At 40.8% G+C, this 22,297-nt stretch overlaps 2 protein-coding genes across 3 annotated transcripts; one reads left to right on the top strand and one right to left on the bottom strand.

The window, feature by feature from the left end:
* The first annotated feature begins 732 nt into the window (after positions 1 to 732).
* On the top strand, positions 733 to 4,145 carry cgrrf1 (cell growth regulator with ring finger domain 1). Of its 2 annotated transcripts, none has more exons than XM_079375736.1 (6): positions 733 to 870; positions 1,216 to 1,352; positions 1,439 to 1,616; positions 2,606 to 2,753; positions 2,827 to 2,934; positions 3,129 to 4,065. In XM_079375736.1, the coding sequence occupies exons 2-6, from the start codon at positions 1,292 to 1,294 to the stop codon at positions 3,468 to 3,470; spliced, it is 837 nt and encodes a 278-aa protein (XP_079231862.1). In that variant the 5' UTR covers positions 733 to 870; positions 1,216 to 1,291; the 3' UTR covers positions 3,471 to 4,065. The 2 variants fall into 2 exon arrangements, with proteins under 2 accessions (XP_079231862.1, XP_079231861.1); XM_079375735.1 differs by having other exon boundaries at positions 775 to 1,035; positions 3,129 to 4,145.
* Positions 3,762 to 11,191, bottom strand: psmc6 (proteasome 26S subunit, ATPase 6). The gene is made up of 14 exons (XM_079375734.1): positions 8,838 to 11,191; positions 8,365 to 8,444; positions 8,223 to 8,262; positions 8,086 to 8,138; positions 7,938 to 8,005; positions 7,689 to 7,803; positions 6,384 to 6,471; positions 6,222 to 6,283; positions 5,984 to 6,107; positions 5,823 to 5,884; positions 5,521 to 5,641; positions 5,364 to 5,444; positions 5,185 to 5,256; positions 3,762 to 4,250 (listed from the first exon to the last, which is right to left on the bottom strand). The coding sequence occupies exons 1-14, from the start codon at positions 8,920 to 8,922 to the stop codon at positions 4,132 to 4,134; spliced, it is 1,170 nt and encodes a 389-aa protein (XP_079231860.1). The 5' UTR covers positions 8,923 to 11,191; the 3' UTR covers positions 3,762 to 4,131.
* Positions 11,192 to 22,297: the final 11,106 nt, after the last annotated feature.

The following is a 22,297-nucleotide window of genomic DNA, read 5'->3' as shown; positions in this document are numbered from 1 at the left end:
CTCATAGACCCTGGACCACAAAGTCATAAATAGCAGGGCATATATGTAGCAAAAGCCAACAATAGGCTATATGGGTCAAAATTATTGATTGTTCTTTTATTCCAAAAATCATTAGGATATTAAGTAATCATAATGTTCCATGAAGATATTTTGTACCGTAAATATATCAAAACTTATTTTTTTTATATGCATTGCCAAGGACTTCATTTGGACAACTTTAAAGGCGATTTTCTCAATATTTTGATTTTTTTGCACCCTCAGCGTCGAGATGTTCAAATAGTTGTATCTCAGCCAGATATTGTCCGATCCTAACAAACCATGGAAAGATTATTTATCGTTTTATTAATCGTGAGGTTTTTATTATTATTATTTGTATGTATTTGATGTCTTTACAAGCTGCCCGATTGCAGTTGTTCTAATGTGTATACTATTATATATAATTATGTAATAAAATATTGCTATGCTTTAGTTTTGCATGCATTATTGTATAATGTTTGGTATTTGCGTTAAAAAAAAAAATAACAGAAAACAAAGTGAAAGCGGAAGAAGGTTTGAACGATGGTGCAATTTTACATCAAAAATGACGCTGAGTTACGTGATGACGTAACCAAAACTGAATCATGTTTGAACCAGTTCATTAAAGTGATTTGTTTGAAAGAGCCGATTCGTGGACTGAATCGGACTTCCCTTCACTGTCTTGCTGTAACGCTCCTCCCTACGCGTGACAGTATTGGAGTCATGTGCGGATTTGGACCTCCGGACCACCGTAGCGGCTGTCACAACCGGAAGTTTACGTTTGTGAGACTTGCAGGGTGGGTGACAGCTCAACGCAAGTCTGCGAAGGAAACAAGATTACCGCACTTTAAAAAAGTATTTATTTTATCAGACGTACCGATATTTATGCGCATTGTATTAATGCAACATTTTAATAATGGCCGCGGAGTTTTTAGTGATGTTGTACGAGTATTCTCCTCTCTTTTACATTACTGTCATATCTGTGTGTTTCATTATCACTGTGGCTGTTGTGTTGGGCTGGTAAGTATATTTATCAAATAAACTATCGTTTTAGTCCATTATTAGATGGTTGGACTTCTTTAAGGTGTGAAGTTGATGTTTTTTGGGGTTTAATATGGCATAATCTAGTTCCCTTACAAGCAGAAGTTGGTGGTTACATCCTTAATCTCTATCTAACTAACTTTGGCCTCGTCTGTCAAGGTTTGGATTTGATGTCCCGGTCATTTTACGCAGTTCAGATGAGACTGAATCTTTAACACCTGTCCCTGAGAGGAAGATGGTGCAGGTGACCAATCCCTTTGCTTTGGAGATGGACTCTATGGCTGGTACAGTAACTGGTGAGGAATTATCAGTAATAAAGCTGAATCAATGTGAAATGAGTAAAATATGGTCAGTAAGTGTATGTGTTTTCTCGTTATGTCAGAGGGTGTGAGTTTGCAGCTGTATTGTCTTGAAGACTGCGTCCTCAGCTGTTTCTGGGGCTGTGGGGTCCAGGCTCTCCAGGGGGCCCTTCAGAGTCACCAGCATGGGCTCCGGCTCCGCACACCAGAGCTGTTTCAAGAGGCTCTGGACTTAAGCTACCTTCACCACCAAAGCTTCAAGTATCCTCTTCATTTGTCTTCGAAATAGCTCTGTAAAAACATTTCACATTATCTTTGCAACAGAACAGGGGAAAATGAGGGAAACTCTGCCACTTTTGATTCAAATTGTCCTCGGGGTAAAGACAAAAATAGATGGAAGTAAAACTAATATGTCTAAATGTATTTCTGGATGTGTGCCATTAACTGCAATATAAAGTCACACCAGAGGAGTTCAGCTGGGATCAGGACTTGGCTTTATGCAGACCAGTCAAGTTCTTCCACACTGACTGAATCAATCATGTCTTTTTGAACCGTGCCTTATACACAGAGGCACTGTCATGTTAGAATAGAAAAGGGTTCTGTCCAAACTGTTGCAATAAAATTAGAAGCACACAATTCCCTAGAATATCAATAAATGCTTAAACATTAATATTTGTACTCATAGAAATGACTAAAGTAGTCAAACATGTTCATTAGAAGGGGGTGACCCAATACTTTTGCCAGTATAGTGCTGTCAAACAATTAATTGCGATTAATCGCATCCAAAAAGATTTGTTTACATAATATAAGTGTGTGCGGTGTATATTTATTATGTTTATATAAATACACACACATGTATTTATATTATATTTAAGAAAAATGTTACGTTTATATACTAAATATATGCTGTATGTGTGTGTATTTATATATACATATTAAATATACACACATACATTATGTAAACAAATACTTTTGTTTTGGATACTGTCAATCACTATTAATATATATATATACAAATCTATTTTGCAAGCACATTCACATTGCTTACGTTTTTATAAACCAGCCAGGAAAGGGTGTAATATTCAGAAATTGCAAATGTGGCAGGACCGTTCTCTGTATATGACTTCCTAAATATACGGTGATAAAATGCATTTTACATGTCTCCCACTCTCCCCTATGTGACAAATAAAACTTTTTAAAATTAATATGATGGAACACAAGTGCATGCTTTGTCCTTAACATAGCATTAGTATACATAAAGAAGAAAAAGAAGAATACTTCACTCAGATGCCTCCAGATCTCAGAGTAACGGATTTTGGGTTGCTCCCCCGGGATCGATACCCCTTGGTGGCTGTGCTGACACTGGCCAATCTGGAAACCAGAGACAACTACAATATTGTAAGCAGCAGTCTTTTCTTCATCATGTGCTTGATGGGACAAGACGAAGTCCATTATTCTGTTGTCTTTCTAGGTGGCCGGTGTGACAGTGCTGCACGTTCCTGATGACAAATACAGACTCTCTGCGAGAATCTTGTTTCAGTATCTCCTCACGGCACAAGGGAATTTGTACGATCTGAAGGTATGAAAACGTGTTCACAACATTGTAATTTTCTACTGTTCGGGGATCAGTTTTTGTATGCTCATTTTGATCACACTTAACCTTCATCACCTAGTGTCCCTAAAGCAAAGTGAGACAGTGTTTAATTATATACCGTTGATTAAGTGCCTTGTCTAGAGCGGGATTGTGTGATTAAAACTACTCTTTTTCCACAGCCTCTCTTCATGTCAGCAGACAACAGCAAACTGTCTGGAACCACAGAGCCTTCGACTAGCACGCAAGGGGCGGAGCCACAGCCTGAAAGGCCAGGTGAGAAGGGGGAGGAGTCTGATTCAGAAGGGGAGTGGCCTGATACCCAAGGCAGGGACTGTGTGGTGTGTCAGAATGCACCGATAAACAGAGTGCTGTTGCCATGCAGACATGCATGCGTATGCAACGGCTGTGTGTGCCATTTTCAGCACTGTCCGATCTGCCGGGCGTTTGTCCTTGAATCTTTTGCTCTGGCTAACCGACCAGCTTGTGATGAGGAGGAAGAGGACTTCTTATCAGAAGACTAAACCAAGTATTAAAAAACAAGCCTTTGCTGAAAAGGCTAAACTCAAAAAGGAGACACAGCATCTTCAAGTTAAAGAGATGCAGGCAGCTGACCTTTAAACCCAAGTATGAACTCTTTCAGAATTATATCAGGCTTTTCAAGTTGAGTGTGCTTGTAAGATGTTTAATATAGAGATTTTAAGTTGAATAGAATATTTATTTCAATATATTGGTTAAACTAACAAATACACATTTCAGAAGGAATGATTGTGGAGTTTTTCTTCCCACCAAAGGATTTTGAGAGATACAGAAATACTGTGGTAGTTTATTTTATTTATTTCTTTAATCGTTGACTTTAATAATGTGGAAAAGCAGGCCAGGCACACAGTTTATATAACTGATCACGCAGATTTCTAAAGAGCTGTATCATCATACAAGTCTACACTTGGCCAACAGGTAAATATTATTTTTTATCAAATTGGGGTAAACGATGCATTAACTGAACAGCTGAAGTCACTTGATGGTAGTAATAGAAATGGAACATCAGAATGCTTTCAAATGTTGACAAAAAAACTATTGCAGTAACTAAAAAAAAATAAAAAAGTGTTGTGTCCATGGACTACTGTTTACTGACCGAAACCCCCTCACATTTATACTTTGCACAAAAAAAAAATAAAAATGGTTTTATACAGGCTTGTAGTCCAGTTTGGACTCCAGCTTCTTAGAGTCTGCCACCTTCCTCACAGCTTTCATGAAATCCTCCTGAGTCACGTACTCATGGTCGGCACGAATGGCAAACATACCTGTTGGACAAAAATGAGGAGAGGTCATACAGTGGGAATTCTAGAGGCTCAAAGGTTCAAGGTTTGGCTGGTTAGCATCATGCAATTAGACCCAAAACATTTCCACTAACAGCTATTTAAAAAAAGTTGTAAATACTGACAATTTTTTTTTTTTTTAAATGTTTCATTATATTTAGGGCTGCAACAACTAATTGATAAAGTAAATAAATCAATGAACACGATTACTGAATTTGATGAATCGCATTTGTGCATGAACAAACATCCGACAGTCACTTCACGTTGCAGAAAAAGTGCACGACCCAAGTTGAACATAGGCTTCATATTCAGTGCTTCAAACTACTAAGAATCTAAGAACGCTTGATCTGTCTGGGTGCATATCGAACATTTGAGTGAGTCTCCATTAAACTTAACAGGAGCAACAAACATACAGATTGCAATAGAAAGTGAACACTACAATTCTGACTTTGTTAAAAATGCTTCATGAAACAAGTAATTGTAATTTAATGAGTAAAGGGACTGTTGTCATGGGGTATACATGTAATATAAATACAATGTTCAGATGAGTGACTGAGTTTAGTCTGTGCTTTTGTTGTTCTTTGGCAAATTTTAGAAATGTTCATGTTTTTACAATTATATTGCATGTGAAATTTATTCAACAAATACATATACTATAGTTGTTTTCATAGCCTTCAATTTACACATTGTATGGGGGCAACATTGGACAGGATGCAGAATAACTTTTAAAATATTGAAAATAAATTGGGACTTTTTATCTGATTAATCAAAGGCAATCTACAGATTAATCGATTATCAAAAGTTGCAGCCCTAATTGTATTAGCATGGTGCACAACATAGTTTTTAAATCAACAGTTATGAATTATTCCTTCAATGCTTTTTTAGGACTCCATATTGCAATGCATATGACATTTCTTACCAGCTTCAGTGCACACATTCCTCAAATCAGCTCCATTGAAACCATCTGAAAGCTTGACGATGGCTTCATAATCTGGAGATAAAAGGAAATGTGATGAGAGAGGAAAAGGAACTACTTCCAAATAAAAATAAAATAAGAGTCACAGCTGTAAAAACCAAACCAGAAAGACAGAAGCGCACCTATCTCTCCATGCTTGGTGATGGGTCCAGAGTGGATCTTCAGGATGTCCAGTCGAGCCTGTTCATTGGGCAACTCAATGTCTGTACGTTGGGAAAAATAAAAATGAGCTCAAGATTGCCCAAAGTCACTGGATGATAGTGTAAGAGTCAAACTTACGGATCTTTCTGTCCAATCGGCCAGGACGCAACAGGGCAGGGTCTAAAGTGTCTGGCCGGTTGGTGGCCATGATCATCTTGACTCTATGCAGAGTGTCAAATCCATCCATCTGATTCAACAGCTGACAGACAGACAGAAATATTTGCTCCAATTAGTGCTTTTTTTTTTGCTTGTACAATGACATATAGGAAGATTTCAATTCAAATAATTAAGCATCAATTAACAAGAAAAAGTTTATTCATTTTGTTAAGCTTCATTTCATAAGCTTCATTCACAAGGTAAGTTACAAACCACCTCCATACCTCCATCAGTGTCCTCTGGATCTCTCTATCTGCAGAGGTTCCTTCAGAAAACCGACGTCCACCTTCAAAGAGAAATTGTGTGTTGAATCAATTAAGAACAACTGAATTTCCATTATGCATTATAAGAATGCCTTGGACTGCACTTTGCAGAAGAGCATTACCGATAGCGTCGATCTCATCCATGAAGATAATGCAGGGCTGATGGTCTCTGGCGTAGTTGAACATCTCTCTGATGAGTCTGGCACTCTCACCAATGTACTTGTCAACAATGGAGCTGGACACCACCTGAAAATGATACGTTTTATTCAACACTATGACCTTACAGCATAACAGTTGTCCTGTGTTAAGTGTGTCAGTGCGACCAGAGCCAAACTGTTTATAGCATCCAAATCAACATACCTTCAGGAAATTGCAGTCCAGCTGACTGGCCACAGCTCTGGCAAGAAGGGTCTTTCCAGTACCTTTAAAAATTAAGCACTTTGAGTGAAAACGTACCATTTCACATGCATATCAGTAATTAACTGAAGTAACTGCCCAACAAAGCATAATAGAGTGACTGACCTGGCGGTCCGTACAGCAGGCAGCCCTTGGGAGGAATAATGCCCACCCTCTGGAACAGCTCAGGATTAGTCAGAGGCAGCTCAATTACCTACAAAAAAAAATAATCATTCATTCATAATCAAGACATGTCAATGAGTTCAGTAAAGGCCAAGCTGCATTTACACTGCAAGGTGTAATGCACAGGCCCAGTCTTTAAACACATATTCTGTCTGTTTATGGTCAGACATGCGTGAACGTTTAAAATATTGACACAATCAGCTCTATCAAGCCTAGCCATGTAAGAACTCCAGTCGCAATCTTCATGAACACCACCAAACATGATTTTTCTTTACATGCTTTACAGTATTTACATACACAGACATAAACACATGTAGTGAGAAAGAATATTAAATGACATGAAATTGCAAAAAAAAAAAAAAAAAAAGTTGGACATATATCAGGTGACTGAGTATTGGATATGTATCAGATTTCTAACCACATATGAAAATGATCGAGATTGGGAAGAAAAAAAGTGATTTAACGTATTCTTCCTATTTAAACACACATGACCACAGCACATTTGCACACAATATCAGCAAAAAAAAAATTTATTGGCAATATAAAGACTTCAAATGTTTGAGATAATAAGAATTTTTTTCTCTCTTTTTTGTTTTGAAAGAAATGAAAACTTGTTCTGCAAAGACACTGAATTGATCAAATCTGATAGTAAAGCCTTTCATATATATTTTTTAAAAATCATATTTTTTTTCACATAATTGCTGTTCTTTTGAACTTCTATTCCTCAAAGAATCCGAATAAATATATATATATATATATATATATATTCATCAGCGTTATCTACGTATTCATCAACGAGATACATGTATATATACACACACGTGTATATATATATATATATATATATATATGTGTATGTGTATGTGTATGTGTGTATATATATATATACATACATACATGCATACATGTATACACATACACACACATATACACATATATATCCCAAATCAGCATATTACAATGATTTCTGAAGGATCGTGTGAGAGTGAAGACTGGAGTATGATGCTGAAAATTCAGCTTTGCATCACATAAATGAATAACATTTTACAATGTATTAAAATAGACAACAGTCATTTTAAATGATAATAATATTTAACAATATTAAGTTTTTTCCTATATTTTAATCAAATAAATGCATCCTCGGTGAGCATAAGATTTTTTTTCCCAAAAAACCCAAATTATTCCAAACTTTTGTACAACAGTGTATTTCATCAGCTGATAATGATATTATGCTATTGTCTTTCTGACCTCTCTCAGCTCACGGATCTGCTCAGACAATCCACCAATCTCAGAGTAAGAAACGCTGCCAGGGTCTTCATGAGACATGTTGTACACTAGAGGATCCACTTCACGGGGCAAATACCTTAAAAAAATAGAAAAAAAAAAGATACTTGTAAAACATACTGAATATTAAAGGCAATTTCAGATACACAAACATACCTAGACAGGCATCTATGAGCACAAGCAGAACTAAACATTGTTTTTTGTTCTTCTTACCTCATGATCGTGAGAGTCGTCATGTCCAGAGCCACTCTAGTGCCTGGTTTAAGCTTGGTTTTATCCAGCTGAAACAGCAATACAAGGTCAGGTAAGACAAATGATTCACACAAAAATATGAAGTATAAATTACAATCAATATGCTCACCTGTCTGCGACATCCAACCACATAACGAGGGCCATTAGTTGCTTTGACAATAACTACAAAAGAAGAAGTACTTTAGGAACAGACCAGCATTAGACTAGACTATCAAATACACCAGAATAAAGTTGATCTGGACTTACATTTCTCCTCTGTCAGTTGTTTCAGCACCTCACCGACAATCTAAAAAAAAACAACGAATCGATCAGACCACAAGAAATACAGATATCTAGCTCATGTATTGCGGAAATAATACAACTGTAACAGATTTAGCTTAGATCTTACCTGTCCCACACTCTGTAAAGCTTTCAGATCATTCTCAGACTTCTCATACTGTTTAGTGAGCTCCTTCAGCTGCTCTCTCACTGCAACAGCGGTTTCAGGACAATACGAAGCGATAAAGAGTTTATTCACATGTACAAACGTGATGACAGTTTCCTCTGCTTCATGTATCAGAGATGCTAAAGGTTCATTGTGAGTGTTTCCTCGTGGAGAATAACTAAGAAATTACTATTTTTAATTGTATGTGTTATTAAATACAAATAGAACACTTAAAAGCATGCTGTGTGCCTTTATTTAGTAATTTAATAGGTGTCCGTTGTTAATATTTGTTGTTACCATTAGCGGCTAATTGATTTCAGCACTGCATGACAAAGCGACTTACAGCACAGACAGCCGACATAAAGCAAACAGGAGCCGGAGAAGCTGTCAAACTGCTCAATATCAGCCTTACGTGCATAGAAATCCATCACACTTACGCTCTTTGAGGCGTCCGTCAATCTCTTTATGCTCCAGTAATTTCTTTCTGTAGTCTTGTAAACCTTTCTCCCTGTTATCCGCCATGTTCAGGGCCGCTTGGCTCTCGCGCTTCTTCGTGGTGTTTAATGATAGAGGCTGGCAAAACCATCTGACGCGCGTTACCGCCACCTACTGGACGAGCGAGTAAATACAACCAAGGGCTTTAGGCCGGTTACAAGAAAAGAGGCAAACATCGTCTTTTTAAAAATACTTTTCTTTTTATAATAAACAGCACACATGCCATTTTATTGTTGTGCTACGTATCACTTTTAATAGTAAAATACTAACTGCAATACTAATAAATAGGCCTATAATGTGTAAATCTATTTTGTACGCTTGTGGTTATTCAGTGTATTGTTGTGATAAATGTTCTTACAGTGAAACTGAAACTGATCAAATCAAAACAATAAAATGTTATGATCCCATGTTATAAAACCCAAGTGAGAAAATAATTTAAAGGAACACTCCACTTTTTGTGTGTGTGTGGGGTGGGGGGGGGGGGGGGTCATTTTACACCTCTCCTAGAGTTAAACAGTTGAGTTTTACCGTTTTTGAATCCATTCAGCCGATCTCTGGGTCTGGCGGTAGCACTTTTAGCTTAGCATAGATCATTGAATCGGATTAGACCGTTAGCATCGCGCTCAAAAATGACCAAAGAGTTTCGATATTTTTCCTATTTAAAGCTTGACTCTTCTGTAGTTACATCGTGTACTAAGACCGACGGAAAATGAAACAATCTCCAAACAAATCTCTACTGCGCAGACTCTGGCTCCAAACGAATCTCTACTGTGCATACTCGGGCTCCAAACAAATCTCTACTGCGCAGACTCGGGCTTCAAACAAATCTCTACTGTGCATACTCGGGCTCCAAACGAATCTCTACTGCGCATACTCTACTGCGCATACTCGGGCTCCAAACTAATCTCTTCCGCGCAGACTCGGGCTCCAAACAAATCTCTACTGCGCAGACTCTAGCTCCAAACGAATCTCTACTGTGCATACTCGGGCTCCAAACGAATCTCTACTGCGCATACTCGGGCTTCAAACGAATCTCTACTGCGCATACTCTACTGCGCATACTCGGGCTCCAAACTAATCTCTTCCGCGCAGACTCGGGCTCCAAACAAATCTCTACTGCGCAGACTCGGGCTCCAAACAAATCTCTACTGCGCAGACTCTAGCTCCAAACGAATCTCTACTGTGCATACTCGGGCTTCAAACGAATCTCTACTGCGCATACTCGGGCTCCAAACAAATCTCTTCCGCGCAGACTCGGGCTTCAAACAAATTTCTACTATGCATACTCGGGCTCCAAACAAATCTCTACCGTGCAGACTCGGGCTCCAAACAAATCTCTACTGCGCATACTCGGGCTCCAAACAAATCTCTTCCGCGCAGACTCGGGCTCCAAACGAATCTCTACCGCGCAGACTCGGGCTCCAAACAAATCTCTACTGCGCATACTCGGGCTCCAAACGAATCTCTACTGCGCATACTCTACTGCGCATACTCGGGCTTCAAACGAATCTCTACCGCGCAGACTCGGGCTCCAAACAAATCTCTACCGCGCAGACTCGGGCTCCAAACAAATCTCTACTGCGCATACTCTACTGCGCATACTCGGGCTCCAAACGAATCTCTACTGCGCATACTCTACTGCGCATACTCGAGCTTCAAACAAATCTCGACTGCGCATACTCGTGCTCCAAACAAATCTCTACTGCGCATACTCTACTGCGCATACTCGGGCTCCAAACAAATCTCTACCGCGCAGACTCGGGCTCCAAACAAATCTCTACTGCGCATACTCGGGCTCCAAACAAATCTCTACTGCGCATACTCTACTGCGCATACTCGGGCTCCAAACGAATCTCTACTGCGCATACTCTACTGCGCATACTCGGGCTTCAAACAAATCTCTACTGCGCATACTCTACTGCGCATACTCGGGCTCCAAACGAATCTCTACTGCGCATACTCTACTGCGCATACTCCAAACGAATCTCTTGGGCTCCAAACGAATCCAAACGAATCCAAACAAATCTCTACTGCGCATACTCGGGCTCCAAACGAATCTCTACCGCGCATACTCGGGCTCCAAACGAATCTCTACCGCGCATACTCGGGCTCCAAACGAATCTCTAACGCGCATACTCGGGCTTCAAACGAATCTCTACCGCGCAGACTCGGGCTCCAAACAAATCTCTACCGCGCAGACTCGGGCTCCAAACGAATCTCTACCACGCAGACTCGGGCTCCAAACAAATCTCTACTGCACATACTCTACTGCGCAGACTCTGGCTCCAAACGAATCTCTACTGCGCAGACTCGGGCTCCAAACGAATCTCTACCGCGCATACTCTGGCTCCAAATGAATCTCTACCGCACAGACTCGGGCTCCAAACAAATCTCTACCGCGCAGACTCGGGCTCCAAACAAATCTCTACTGCGCATACTCTACTGCGCATACTCGGGCTCCAAACGAATCTCTACTGCGCATACTCGTGCTCCAAACAAATCTCTACTGCGCATACTCTACTGCGCATACTCGGGCTCCAAACAAATCTCTACCGCGCAGACTCGGGCTCCAAACAAATCTCTACTGCGCATACTCGGGCTCCAAACAAATCTCTTCCGCGCAGACTCGGGCTCCAAACGAATCTCTACCGCGCAGACTCGGGCTCCAAACAAATCTCTACTGCGCATACTCGGGCTCCAAACGAATCTCTACTGCGCATACTCTACTGCGCATACTCGGGCTCCAAACGAATCTCTACCGCGCATACTCGGGCTCCAAACGAATCTCTACCGCGCATACTCGGGCTTCAAACGAATCTCTACCGCGCAGACTCGGGCTCCAAAGAAATCTCTACCGCGCAGACTCGGGCTCCAAACAAATCTCTACCGCGCAGACTCGGGCTCCAAACAAATCTCTACTGCGCATACTCTACTGCGCATACTCGGGCTCCAAACGAATCTCTACTGCGCATACTCTACTGCGCATACTCGGGCTTCAAACAAATCTCTACTGCGCATACTCGTGCTCCAAACAAATCTCTACTGCGCATACTCTACTGCGCATACTCGGGCTCCAAACAAATCTCTACTGCGCATACTCGGGCTCCAAACAAATCTCTACTGCGCATACTCTACTGCGCATACTCGGGCTCCAAACGAATCTCTACTGCGCATACTCTACTGCGCATACTCGGGCTTCAAACAAATCTCTACTGCGCATACTCTACTGCGCATACTCGGGCTCCAAACGAATCTCTACTGCGCATACTCTACTGCGCATACTCGGGCTCCAAACGAATCTCTACTGCGCATACTCTACTGCGCATACTCGGGCTCCAAACGAATCTCTACTGCGCATACTCGGGCACCAAACGAATCTCTACCGCGCATACTCGGGCTCCAAACGAATCTCTACCGCGCAGACTCGGGCTCCAAACGAATCTCTACCGCGCATACTCGGGCTCCAAACGAATCTCTACTGCGCATACTCTACTGCGCATACTCGGGCTCCAAACAAATCTCTACTGCGCATACTCGGGCACCAAACGAATCTCTACCGCGCATACTCGGGCTCCAAACGAATCTCTACCGCGCAGACTCGGGCTCCAAACGAATCTCTACCGCGCATACTCGGGCTCCAAACGAATCTCTACCTCGCATACTCGGGCTCCAAACGAATCTCTACCGCGCATACTCGGGCTTCAAACGAATCTCTACCGCGCAGACTCGGGCTCCAAACAAATCTCTACCGCGCAGACTCGGGCTCCAAACGAATCTCTACTGCGCAGACTCTGGCTCCAAACGAATCTCTACCGCGCATACTCTGGCTCCAAATGAATCTCTACCGCGCAGACTCGGGCTCCAAACGAATCTCTACCGCGCATACTCGGGCTCCAAACGAATCTCTACCGCGCATACTCGGGCTCCAAACGAATCTCTACCGCGCATACTCGGGCTTCAAACGAATCTCTACCGCGCAGACTCGGGCTCCAAACGAATCTCTACTGCGCAGACTCGGGCTCCAAACGAATCTCTACCACGCAGACTCGGGCTCCAAACAAATCTCTACTGCACATACTCTACTGCGCAGACTCTGGCTCCAAACGAATCTCTACTGCGCAGACTCGGGCGCCAAACGAATCTCTACTGCGCAGACTCGGGCGCCAAACGAATCTCTACTGCGCAGACTCTGGCTCCAAATGACGTCATGTACTCACGATGGCAGCAGCCATACTTTGATGCTTAATTGGCTTCACTTTTCTATAGTGGAAGGAAGCATAGACTCGTCGTCTGTCTTTTTTTACAGTCTGGTTGCCTTAAATTTTTAAGTTGGCTCAACTTTTTTTTTTTTTTTTTTTTTTTTTTTTTGTTACAGTGAACGGGCAACATTATAGAACATTACCGCTTGAATTAATAAACAACAGACAGGACCAATCCTTTTTATATTATTTTTTATTCTCTTTAAACATAATGTTTTGCTTTGTTTCACAGAACTAATCGTTGCCTGGCTTGCATAGGCTACGTTATGTGTGGGGCAGAGCTATCAAAATAGGGTTGAGACCCTTTTGGGGTAGGGGCGTGTTTGTTTTGGTGATTTCAAATATCAACATTGGCTTCCAGAAATCACTTACTCCACCTTTAAAAGCAGGGCTCCAAGTGTTTGTGTGCTTTTGTTATCTCTTGCCATTTGCCAGTTTGAGGAAACTACTTTTTTCTGCATTTTCAGTCCAAGTTCCATGTTGAAATTTGAAAAGTGCAAATTGTACATGGATTCTCGAAGTTGTTCATACATGAGCCTTGGAAGCATAGCCATTTGATTCCCTTTCAGCCATTTGATCTGAACTTTTGACCCTCATTCAGGATTTCTTCACAGGAAGACTGGAAATGACAAGAAATGAATGAATGAAAGTGAAGTACAGAATAACATGCAGAACAGGTTAAGGTTAAATTTTAAACTGCTATTCCAAATACTTTCCAGTCCAAACATTGTAAACTAAAAATTCTAAACTAACATTTCTAGTGTTCTCCAATTGCATCTGTCATGTGATCTTGTCAACAATGTTTTATGTTACTTAAAGGGATATTTCACTCAAAAAATTAAATTCTGTCATTAATTACTCACCGTCACATCCTTCCAAACCTGTAAGACCTTTGCTCATCTTCAGAACACAAATTAAGATATTTCTGATTAAATGTGAATTTATTTATTTGTTTGTTTGTTTTTGTTCAAAACCTCCAAAAAACAACAACAACAACAACAACAACAAAAGCAAAAAAAAAAAAAAAAAAAGTTTTTAACCACATTGCATTCTTTCACTTGTAGTCATGGAACATAGTCATGAATGGAAACTGTACACTAACACCTGACCAACCGGTTATGGAACATTCATAAAAAGCATTTGAACACTTAAACCACAATCACATTTATAGATGTCTGAATTACAAAACAAAAATCACATTTATTCCACAGAAATATCAAAACACTTCACAAAATACAGTAGGCTTCAAAAATAAGCCAATGACTGATTTTATAAATCCAGTAAAAATCACCTTGACAACAGTTGGTTAAAAATAACTCATTCAAATAGTTCCTAGGTCTAATATAATTTGTTATTGTCTAAGATTTATGACACACAGAGATGGGCACTCGATCAGAATTGACTTGAACTGACTAAAATTCTCTTTTAACTCAAGTTGTTCCAAACCTGTATGAATTTCTTTCTTCTGGTGAACACAAAAGAAAGATATTTTGAAGAATATTAGTAACTAAAGTTGTCGATAGCATTAACGTCCAACTTTTTATTTCCCCATCCTGTTTCAGTCTTCTTGGTAAGTGTTTAATACAGTCTACAGGCACACAATGTTCTAAACACCAATATTTTAGCAATTCAGAAACAATGAATCACTGTCTGGTGATTCGGTATTTCAGATAAAGGTTAGGATCATGATTTTTTTTTTTTTTTCCTGAAACACCTTGAGTGTATTGGAGTGTAAATGAACTAACTAACTAACTAACTAACTAAATAGTGAAAGGAAAAATAAAAAAATAATTTGTGATGATTATAGCATTTTTAGAGTTATTGAATACATTTAAAAAATTTTTTAATGTATTTTAGAAGTTAGATTTTAAGATAGGTGTATAGGTGTATGGTTTATTATTGCAGTTGGCTGATGATGTGTCATACTAAAACCAAAATAATATGAAGCTGGTTCTGTATTTGCTCAAAGGCACCAGACCATGCACATTTATACATCTCCCAAGAACCCTAATGAACCTCCTCCCTGCTGCATGAACTGAATCCATCCTCTCTATAAACACTGAAGAAGGCCTTGTGCAACTGAAGCAGCTCAACCACTGAGTGGCAGCACAACCATTCATTTCATAAGCAAGGGGGGGAAAAGTGCAAAAAGTGAATGCAAAATGTAAATAATAATCTTGTGAGTTACTTTGAAAGAGCCCATAACCAGGATATACTGAACATTTTTGTAAAGGCAATGAAACTAAAAAAAAAGTTTTAATTTTTCAACTCAAGCAAAACATAAGTGTAAATGAAGAGTTTATGGATACAGTTCCCCAAACATGTAAGATTTACTGAAAAAAAGTAAATAATGAAGGAAATAGTGTGTTAAACAGTGTAACTGAACATTGATGTCAAAGACAAATGTTCACAATGTGGGCTTAAAACCCACATTCTGCATTTTTGTCACTTCCTTTTGGTGATCATTTGACCAGACATCTTTCCCACAGAGGACAAACTGTTTACAGCAAGACGTATTTTCATCTCATTTACTCATACTCACGTCATTCCAATTCTATGTGTTTTAATTTTTCAATTGAAGTCTATGTTCACAGCAATCTTCACAACAGTTCATAGTGACCCAGACGGTCAACTAATACTCTAATGAGAGTATGTACTGGACTGGTGCAACATATTGTCAACAGAATGTTCAAAAGGGACCATCAAAATAAATTGTTACCAAAAAACTAATAGCATAAGAATAAACAATGACAGAATTTTCAGTGTTGGCAAACTATTCCTTTAAAAAGCAGCAGAAAGTTGATTCTTAGCATCACGGCCCCATCTGGGATTCTGTCTGAATAGAGCTCTCTGGTTCCAATGATGGATTTAGTGTAAATTCGGTGGACTAACTTAAATGAAAAATACAATTAAAGAGGCATCATTTTATTTACAAGAATAAGACCACAGCCAAGAGGGAGACTTGCAATCTATCATTTAATCCTCGGTCTGTTTAAACAGACAATATCAGTAAATCTCCATGACTCACATCTCTGCTTTTTCAGCAGCTTGACTTACTGTGCAATTTTATTTTAAATCAGCGTGGATCGAAAACATTAACCAAACTTTTCTTTTTTTTGACAGCATGTCTGCATCCTTGTCAGATCCAGGAAATAAGCACTTGAATTCAGTTCTCCACAAAATGTCACTACAGCCAATCCTATCTCAGTTTCACATCCTCTCCGTCTTTCCATATGTAAGCAGTATAAGTATGCATATGTGGACATAAACTACACTTCCTACTGGATTTAGTTGGCTTATAAGGGCTAAAAGCTCAGAGATGTGACCTCATTAATTGTCTTGCTCATGCAGAGGAGCCTGGGAAACGTATACAACTGACAAAGAGACAAGACATCTGCCCTTCTTATGGATAAGAGTCTCCTCAGAGAGAACGCTGAATGAAGCATCACAGTTTTATTCAGCCAGACAACATTGTCAGACCTGAAGTCTCTTTGTAGGTTAAAATACTGAGAAAGTAAAGAACCGTTTGTTATGACAGGTTATTGTAATGACGCACACAGTGTACGTGAAAGTGAAACGCAGGTCTCAGAGATGATTGCGATAAATGGGCGAGAAACTCGTGACCTGTGTTGGGAATCCACGTTGGAGAGCTGTCACAGATATCCAAATGTTTATAAATATGCTCTATTTTAAACCACAGACAGCACTTTGTTTCATAAGAATCCACATGAAAATATTTATTTGAGGAGGAGTCACATTAGGAAAAAAATGACAGGGTTTATGTTCCATTTGAGATTCAAATACATTAAAAAATGTATTCTTTTTTAGGCAAGAATATGGTTATTCATCCAGATTATGGAGTGGATGTAGGCAAGGGGACAGAATTGAGAAATGCTGTGATTCTGAATGTGAACCTTCATTCCCCATATGAGCACAATAGCTTAACCCTTTAGGCGCCAGGGTTTTTTGGAAAAAATGCTGGATTTGACAACAAGATTTCAAAAGCTTGTGGCTTGAAAGGGCTTAAAGATAGAGATCTACTGTCAATTAGAAAAGTGTTGGGCATGACCGAAATTTTATGTGGGGCGTAAATATAATCATCTAATTTGCATGTTATGACGTCATCAGGGGCGGCCCTCTTGAATTTCATAATGCTCAGGAAATAGTAGATATTGAATTGATGTTTTATTTTATTTTTTTTGTCTTGTCTTTTTATCCTCATTCCAAATGATCAGAAACGAGGAAACCAACAATAAAACAGGATAAAGTACTAAATTATTACTATATTAGTATACTATATAGTAGTAAAACGCATGTGAAGAGTAGCCTATACTTTTTGATCAGTAATATTCAGGAAATAATAGATATTGAATGGATATTTTAACTTATTTGCAGGGTTTTTTGTTTTGTTGTTGTCTTTTTATCCTCATTCCAAATGATCTGGAAAAGAGGAAATCGACAGTAAAACAGGAGAATGTAGTAAATTATTACTATGTTACTGTGCCATAGTAAAATACATGTGCCTATTTTTTGATCAGTTGACCAGCTATCTGCCCAATCAGGTATCTAGGTGACACAGTTTATAGTTCTTGAGAGTATGGTACTAGAGAGCTGCATTGGGTTTGGCTCCCGCGAGACCCAACGCAAATCTCGCGGGAGCGGGCGGTTTTACCTTTGCTGCTGACGGGAGTGGGCGGTTAGAAAATTTCACGGGACACCCGCAGGGATGTGAGATTTGGTGAGTAATAGAAATTGAGTCAACACATTAAGTTGAGAAGAAAATTAAAGCGGCTGTTTACTTGACAAAAGCAAAGCAAGGCAAGTCAGACATCTGGAAACAATTCTCAATTGTCACTGAAAAAAAATGCGAAAGAGTTAAACTTCGTAATTTGCGATAAATGTGCACAAGGACATACACCTGGCACCTCTGCCCTGAGGCGACATACCTATTTTCTAAGTTCTATGTGTTTATTTATGTTAAAGTTATTTCATATTTTACTTTGGCTTATTTAGCCTACTTAAACTGTTAACAGTTAAGGTCATTGCACACTGAGTCCGAAATTAATGCATTTTTCAGATTTTTCGTATTCCTCATTCTTTCCTATCAAGATGCATGCTATGGACACGAAAACGCAGAAACTCGAACCTGATCTGATTTTTTTTTTTTTTTTTATGACGGACGAAAGTTTCGGAGGCAGTGTGTAAACGTGACTGACATAAAGTGAGGTTGTATTTATTTTTTAACATGTGAAAATTTTGGACTGGGTGTGAAATGACCTTTAAACTGTTTTAGTAAATCGTTTGGTGCTTGTGTATCAAGCAGTAGGCTACTTTTAAAAACTGAGGTGCTGCTATTTGTGCTTTTGTTTTAACGGTTAATGTTTTATAACGCTAATAAGAAAATAAATAGGCCTACCAATGTTTTTGACAGGTGTGGTGCTTTGGTTTAGCATTACTTCATCTTATTTAAACGCAATCATGTTTAAAGCCTGCTATTCTGGATGTTAAGTTGAACGAATATTTGAGTATTTGTGTAGCCAACATTTTTTACAAGCTCTGAGAGAAAGTCCGCGGGAGTGGACAAACATTGCAGGTGCGGGCGGGAGTGGAATACGCAGGTTGCGGGAGCAGGCGGTCCTGGTCAGAAATTCCGTTGGGAAAAGTGTTGAAATTATCACTTGTTTGTGCTTTGTGAACGATCACTCCTTGCGTGGCGGCACCATTGCGCGGAAAAGATGTACCTGGAGAAGCGCGATCATTAGACGGCCGATCGTCATTTCCAAAAGGCAAATATTCCCCTTCAGAGTCAGAACATTTGCAACATCCTCACAGTACAACTTTTTATTAGCCATTTGGCGATTTTCTCTCACAAATCTCACAATTTACTCAGACGCTATGAGCTGAACTGCTTCCACATAAATGACACGATAGCTCACTTGCTTTGCTATTTTGGTCGAACATTTTTGGTCTAGAATCGAAGTACTACATGTCTGCCATCTAGTGGAAGGGAATACAAATGAGATATTACACCATATTAGGAATTACAGTCTATTTCATGAAGTATGACGTCTTGTCGCAATTTTGCAACTTTGGTGCTTAGAGGGTTAAAGGTGCATTCAGTGGTTCTTTAGCTAGCTTCAGTGTCACTGTTCTTCGTGTACTTTAATGGTGCGTTCAAGACGCCCTGGAAAGTTCGCATTTACAATATCAGTTGCATTTAAATCATTTGGTCAGAATAAGATGGCAATGTACCTTTTCTACAAAACAACAACATAACAAAAAACAAAATCCTTGATTTTTTTTAAAGGGGTCATATGATGTGATTTCCAAGTTTTTCTTTCTCTTTGGAGTGTTACAAGCTGTTCGTGCATAGGTAAGGTCCCTGAAGTTGCAAGGACTAAAGTCTCAGAACCAAAGAGATATTCTTTATAAAAGTTAAGACTCGCCCCCTTAAAACGGCTTATTCAAACGCGTCCCCACATGTCTACGTCACGGTGTGGGGAGATTTGCAAAACACCGCCCAAATGTATACACAAAGAAAGAACGCAGAACAATTATTCTCGCTGCAGTATTGTTGCTGCCACTGCCATGTCGTAGAGATGCTTTGTGAAAGTGAAAGTACTTTGTTTGGGCTTCCAAAAGAGGACACAACTAAATCAGTGGTTAAGTTGTATTTACAACACTGTTCCAGAAGAGTTTAACCCAAATATTAGAGTGCGTTCGGCGCAATTTACGGAGAACTGTTTCCTGAACCTGGCAGGAGAGTAGCCTTGCTTGCAGGCTTGCACAAAGGCTGTTTCTATAAAGTGGGGCGATTCCAACTTTGCAGGGACAGTCTGGCACTTCTGACTCACAGCCTGTAAGTACATTTCTGCTACTGACTAGTCAAACGTGAGTTTTGAGCAGTGTAGTGCTTGTTGTTTGTCATTTCTCTGATCACAAATGCAGACATGGCAATGTTTATGCGGCGCGATACAACGCAACAGTATATTCAGTAATTATGTCCCCACTGGATGCAACAAATGCCTCGTTTGTAATGGGTTTTATTGTTTAGTCTTGTCTCGACGGGAAAGGCCATCACAATACGGTGAAGTGCGTAACATTTCCATCTTGCGCTTGAGGCATTCGGCCAATTATAACGCACTGGATAGCTGGCCAATCAGAGCACGCCTCGCTTCTCAGAATGATGAGCTAAAATAAGAAAGGGGGGCATAGAGGAGCAACAATAATGTACAGTATGTGGAAAATAATGTGTTTTTTGAACAAGCCACAACACAAATGGAAACAAGCAGCAGCACAACGGAAACAAGCCGCAACACAATGGAAACGTCTCGGGTTACTTACGTAACCCATGTTCTCTGAGTAGGACATAGAACGAGACGCTGCGTAGCTTACGCAATGGGAACACCCCCAGGTGTGACGATTGTCTGAAGCCCTTATAGAATCACGCCAATTCATTGGCTGATGGCGCGAGATGCCGCCCATACGTCATACGTGATTGACCTAGACCCGCGATCTCGCCATCTTACTCCTCAGATTTTCCTGTCGAAGAAGCAGGTCGACAGCAGGAGGAGCTTGGCAGCAGACGCAGCGTCTCGTTCCCTACTCAGAGAACATGGGTTACGTAAGTAACCCGAGACGTTCTCTTTCATAGGTTCACTCAACGCTGCGTAGCTTACGCAATGGGAACGATATACCACACACGCCAAGCTAACGCGCTGCCAGACCTGGCCCATTACAGACCAGAACACTACAAACCTAGCTGGCTCAAACAGATAGAACCTGGGAACCAGGAGCTGTATTCGCATCAAGGTTGTAGAACCTCACAAAAGTATGCGGAGAGGACCAACCTGCCGCCATACAAATGTCCTCCAGGGGAACCCCTCTAAACAAAGCTTGGGAGGAGGCCACCCCTCTGGTGGAATGAGCTATGATGTCCAGAGGTGAAGGCAGACTGCGAACCTCATAGGCCAACGAAATAGCATCCCTAACCCAGTGGGATATTGTGTGTTTAGACGCGGCTAGCCCTTTGCGGCCTGCACCAAAACACACCAACAGTTGTAGGGACTTACGCCACTGGCTGTAACGGTCCACATACATCTTCAGGGCTCTAACAGGGCAGAGCAGATGAAGATCATCACCCTCACTCGAGGAGGAGGGAGAGAAAGCCTGCAGCACTACCACCTGTGAACGAAAAGACGTAGAGAGAACTTTGGGGACATAACCAGGCCTAGGTCTCAGAAATGCCTTGACCAGACCAGGAGCAAACTCAGTGCAGGACTCGCTGACCGACAGAGCCTGCAGATCTCCCACATGCTTAAACGAGGCCAACGCCAACAAAAGAGTAACCTTTAATGTCAGAATCCTCACGGGAGCTGACTCTAGAGGTTCAAAAGGAGACTCTATCAACCCCTTCAGGACAACAGAAAGGTCCCAAGAAGGGAAACTAGGAGGACGAACCGGCCTCAAGCGCTTTACCCCACGCATAAAGGAGGATACTAAACGATGTCTACCCAGCGGGACATCGTCTGAGTCCCTTCGAGCAGCAATAGCCGCAACGTAGACCCTCAAGGTGGTAGCGGCCGCTCCAGCCGAAAACTTATCCTGCAGGAACTCCAGCACTGAACCAACCGGGCAGTTAACTGGGTCTACAACAAGAGCCAAGCACCAGGATTCAAAAACCCTCCATTTGGAGGAGTAGAGCTTCCTAGTGGAAAGGGCTCTGGCACTATTAATGGTCTCACGGACTCCATCTGAGAGACCAAAAGCTAAGGGCGACCTATGATCGGCCATACCCACAACTTCCAGATCTCCGGATGTGGGTGCCAAATTCTGCCCTGAAGCTGACACAGCAGGTCTTTCCTGACTGGAATCTCCCACGGCTCGCCCTCCAGAAGGGAGACCAACTCCGAGAACCATGTCTGGGAAGGCCAGAACGGGGCTACTAGGAGAAGACGGACTCCGTATGTCCTCACCCTGCACAATACTGCCGGGATGAGCTTGACCGGAGGGAAGGCCAGACTCATGTCTGGCCAGGGGTGCGCTAGCGCATCTATCCCCAGAGAGGCAGGATGAGAGAGGGAGAACCAAAGGGGGCATTGGGTCGACTCCTGAGACGCAAAGAGGTCCACCTCTGCTGCGCC

Source organism: Barbus barbus (assembly GCF_936440315.1).
Source record: "Barbus barbus genome assembly, chromosome: 24".
In the NCBI taxonomy this organism is placed as follows: domain Eukaryota; kingdom Metazoa; phylum Chordata; class Actinopteri; order Cypriniformes; family Cyprinidae; genus Barbus; species Barbus barbus.
This window is presented reverse-complemented; position numbering and strand designations above follow the sequence as displayed.

What these genes read in the sequence shown, in the direction of transcription:
- psmc6 (XM_079375734.1), bottom strand. Translation starts at nt 8,922, where the DNA reads ATGGCGGATAACAGGGAGAAAGGTTTACAAGACTACAGAAAGAAATTA. An exon ending in TGGTTGGATGTCGCAGACAG is followed by an intron (nt 8,006 to 8,085) that starts GTGAGCATATTG and finishes TTGCTGTTTCAG; the next exon opens with CTGGATAAAACCAAGCTTAA. An exon ending in ACGACTCTCACGATCATGAG is followed by an intron (nt 7,804 to 7,937) that starts GTAAGAAGAACA and finishes TATTTTTTTAAG; the next exon opens with GTATTTGCCCCGTGAAGTGG.
- cgrrf1 (XM_079375735.1), top strand. Translation starts at nt 932, where the DNA reads ATGGCCGCGGAGTTTTTAGTGATGTTGTACGAGTATTCTCCTCTCTTT. An exon ending in GTGGCTGTTGTGTTGGGCTG is followed by an intron (nt 1,036 to 1,215) that starts GTAAGTATATTT and finishes TCGTCTGTCAAG; the next exon opens with GTTTGGATTTGATGTCCCGG. An exon ending in CTTCACCACCAAAGCTTCAA is followed by an intron (nt 1,617 to 2,605) that starts GTATCCTCTTCA and finishes ACATAGCATTAG; the next exon opens with TATACATAAAGAAGAAAAAG.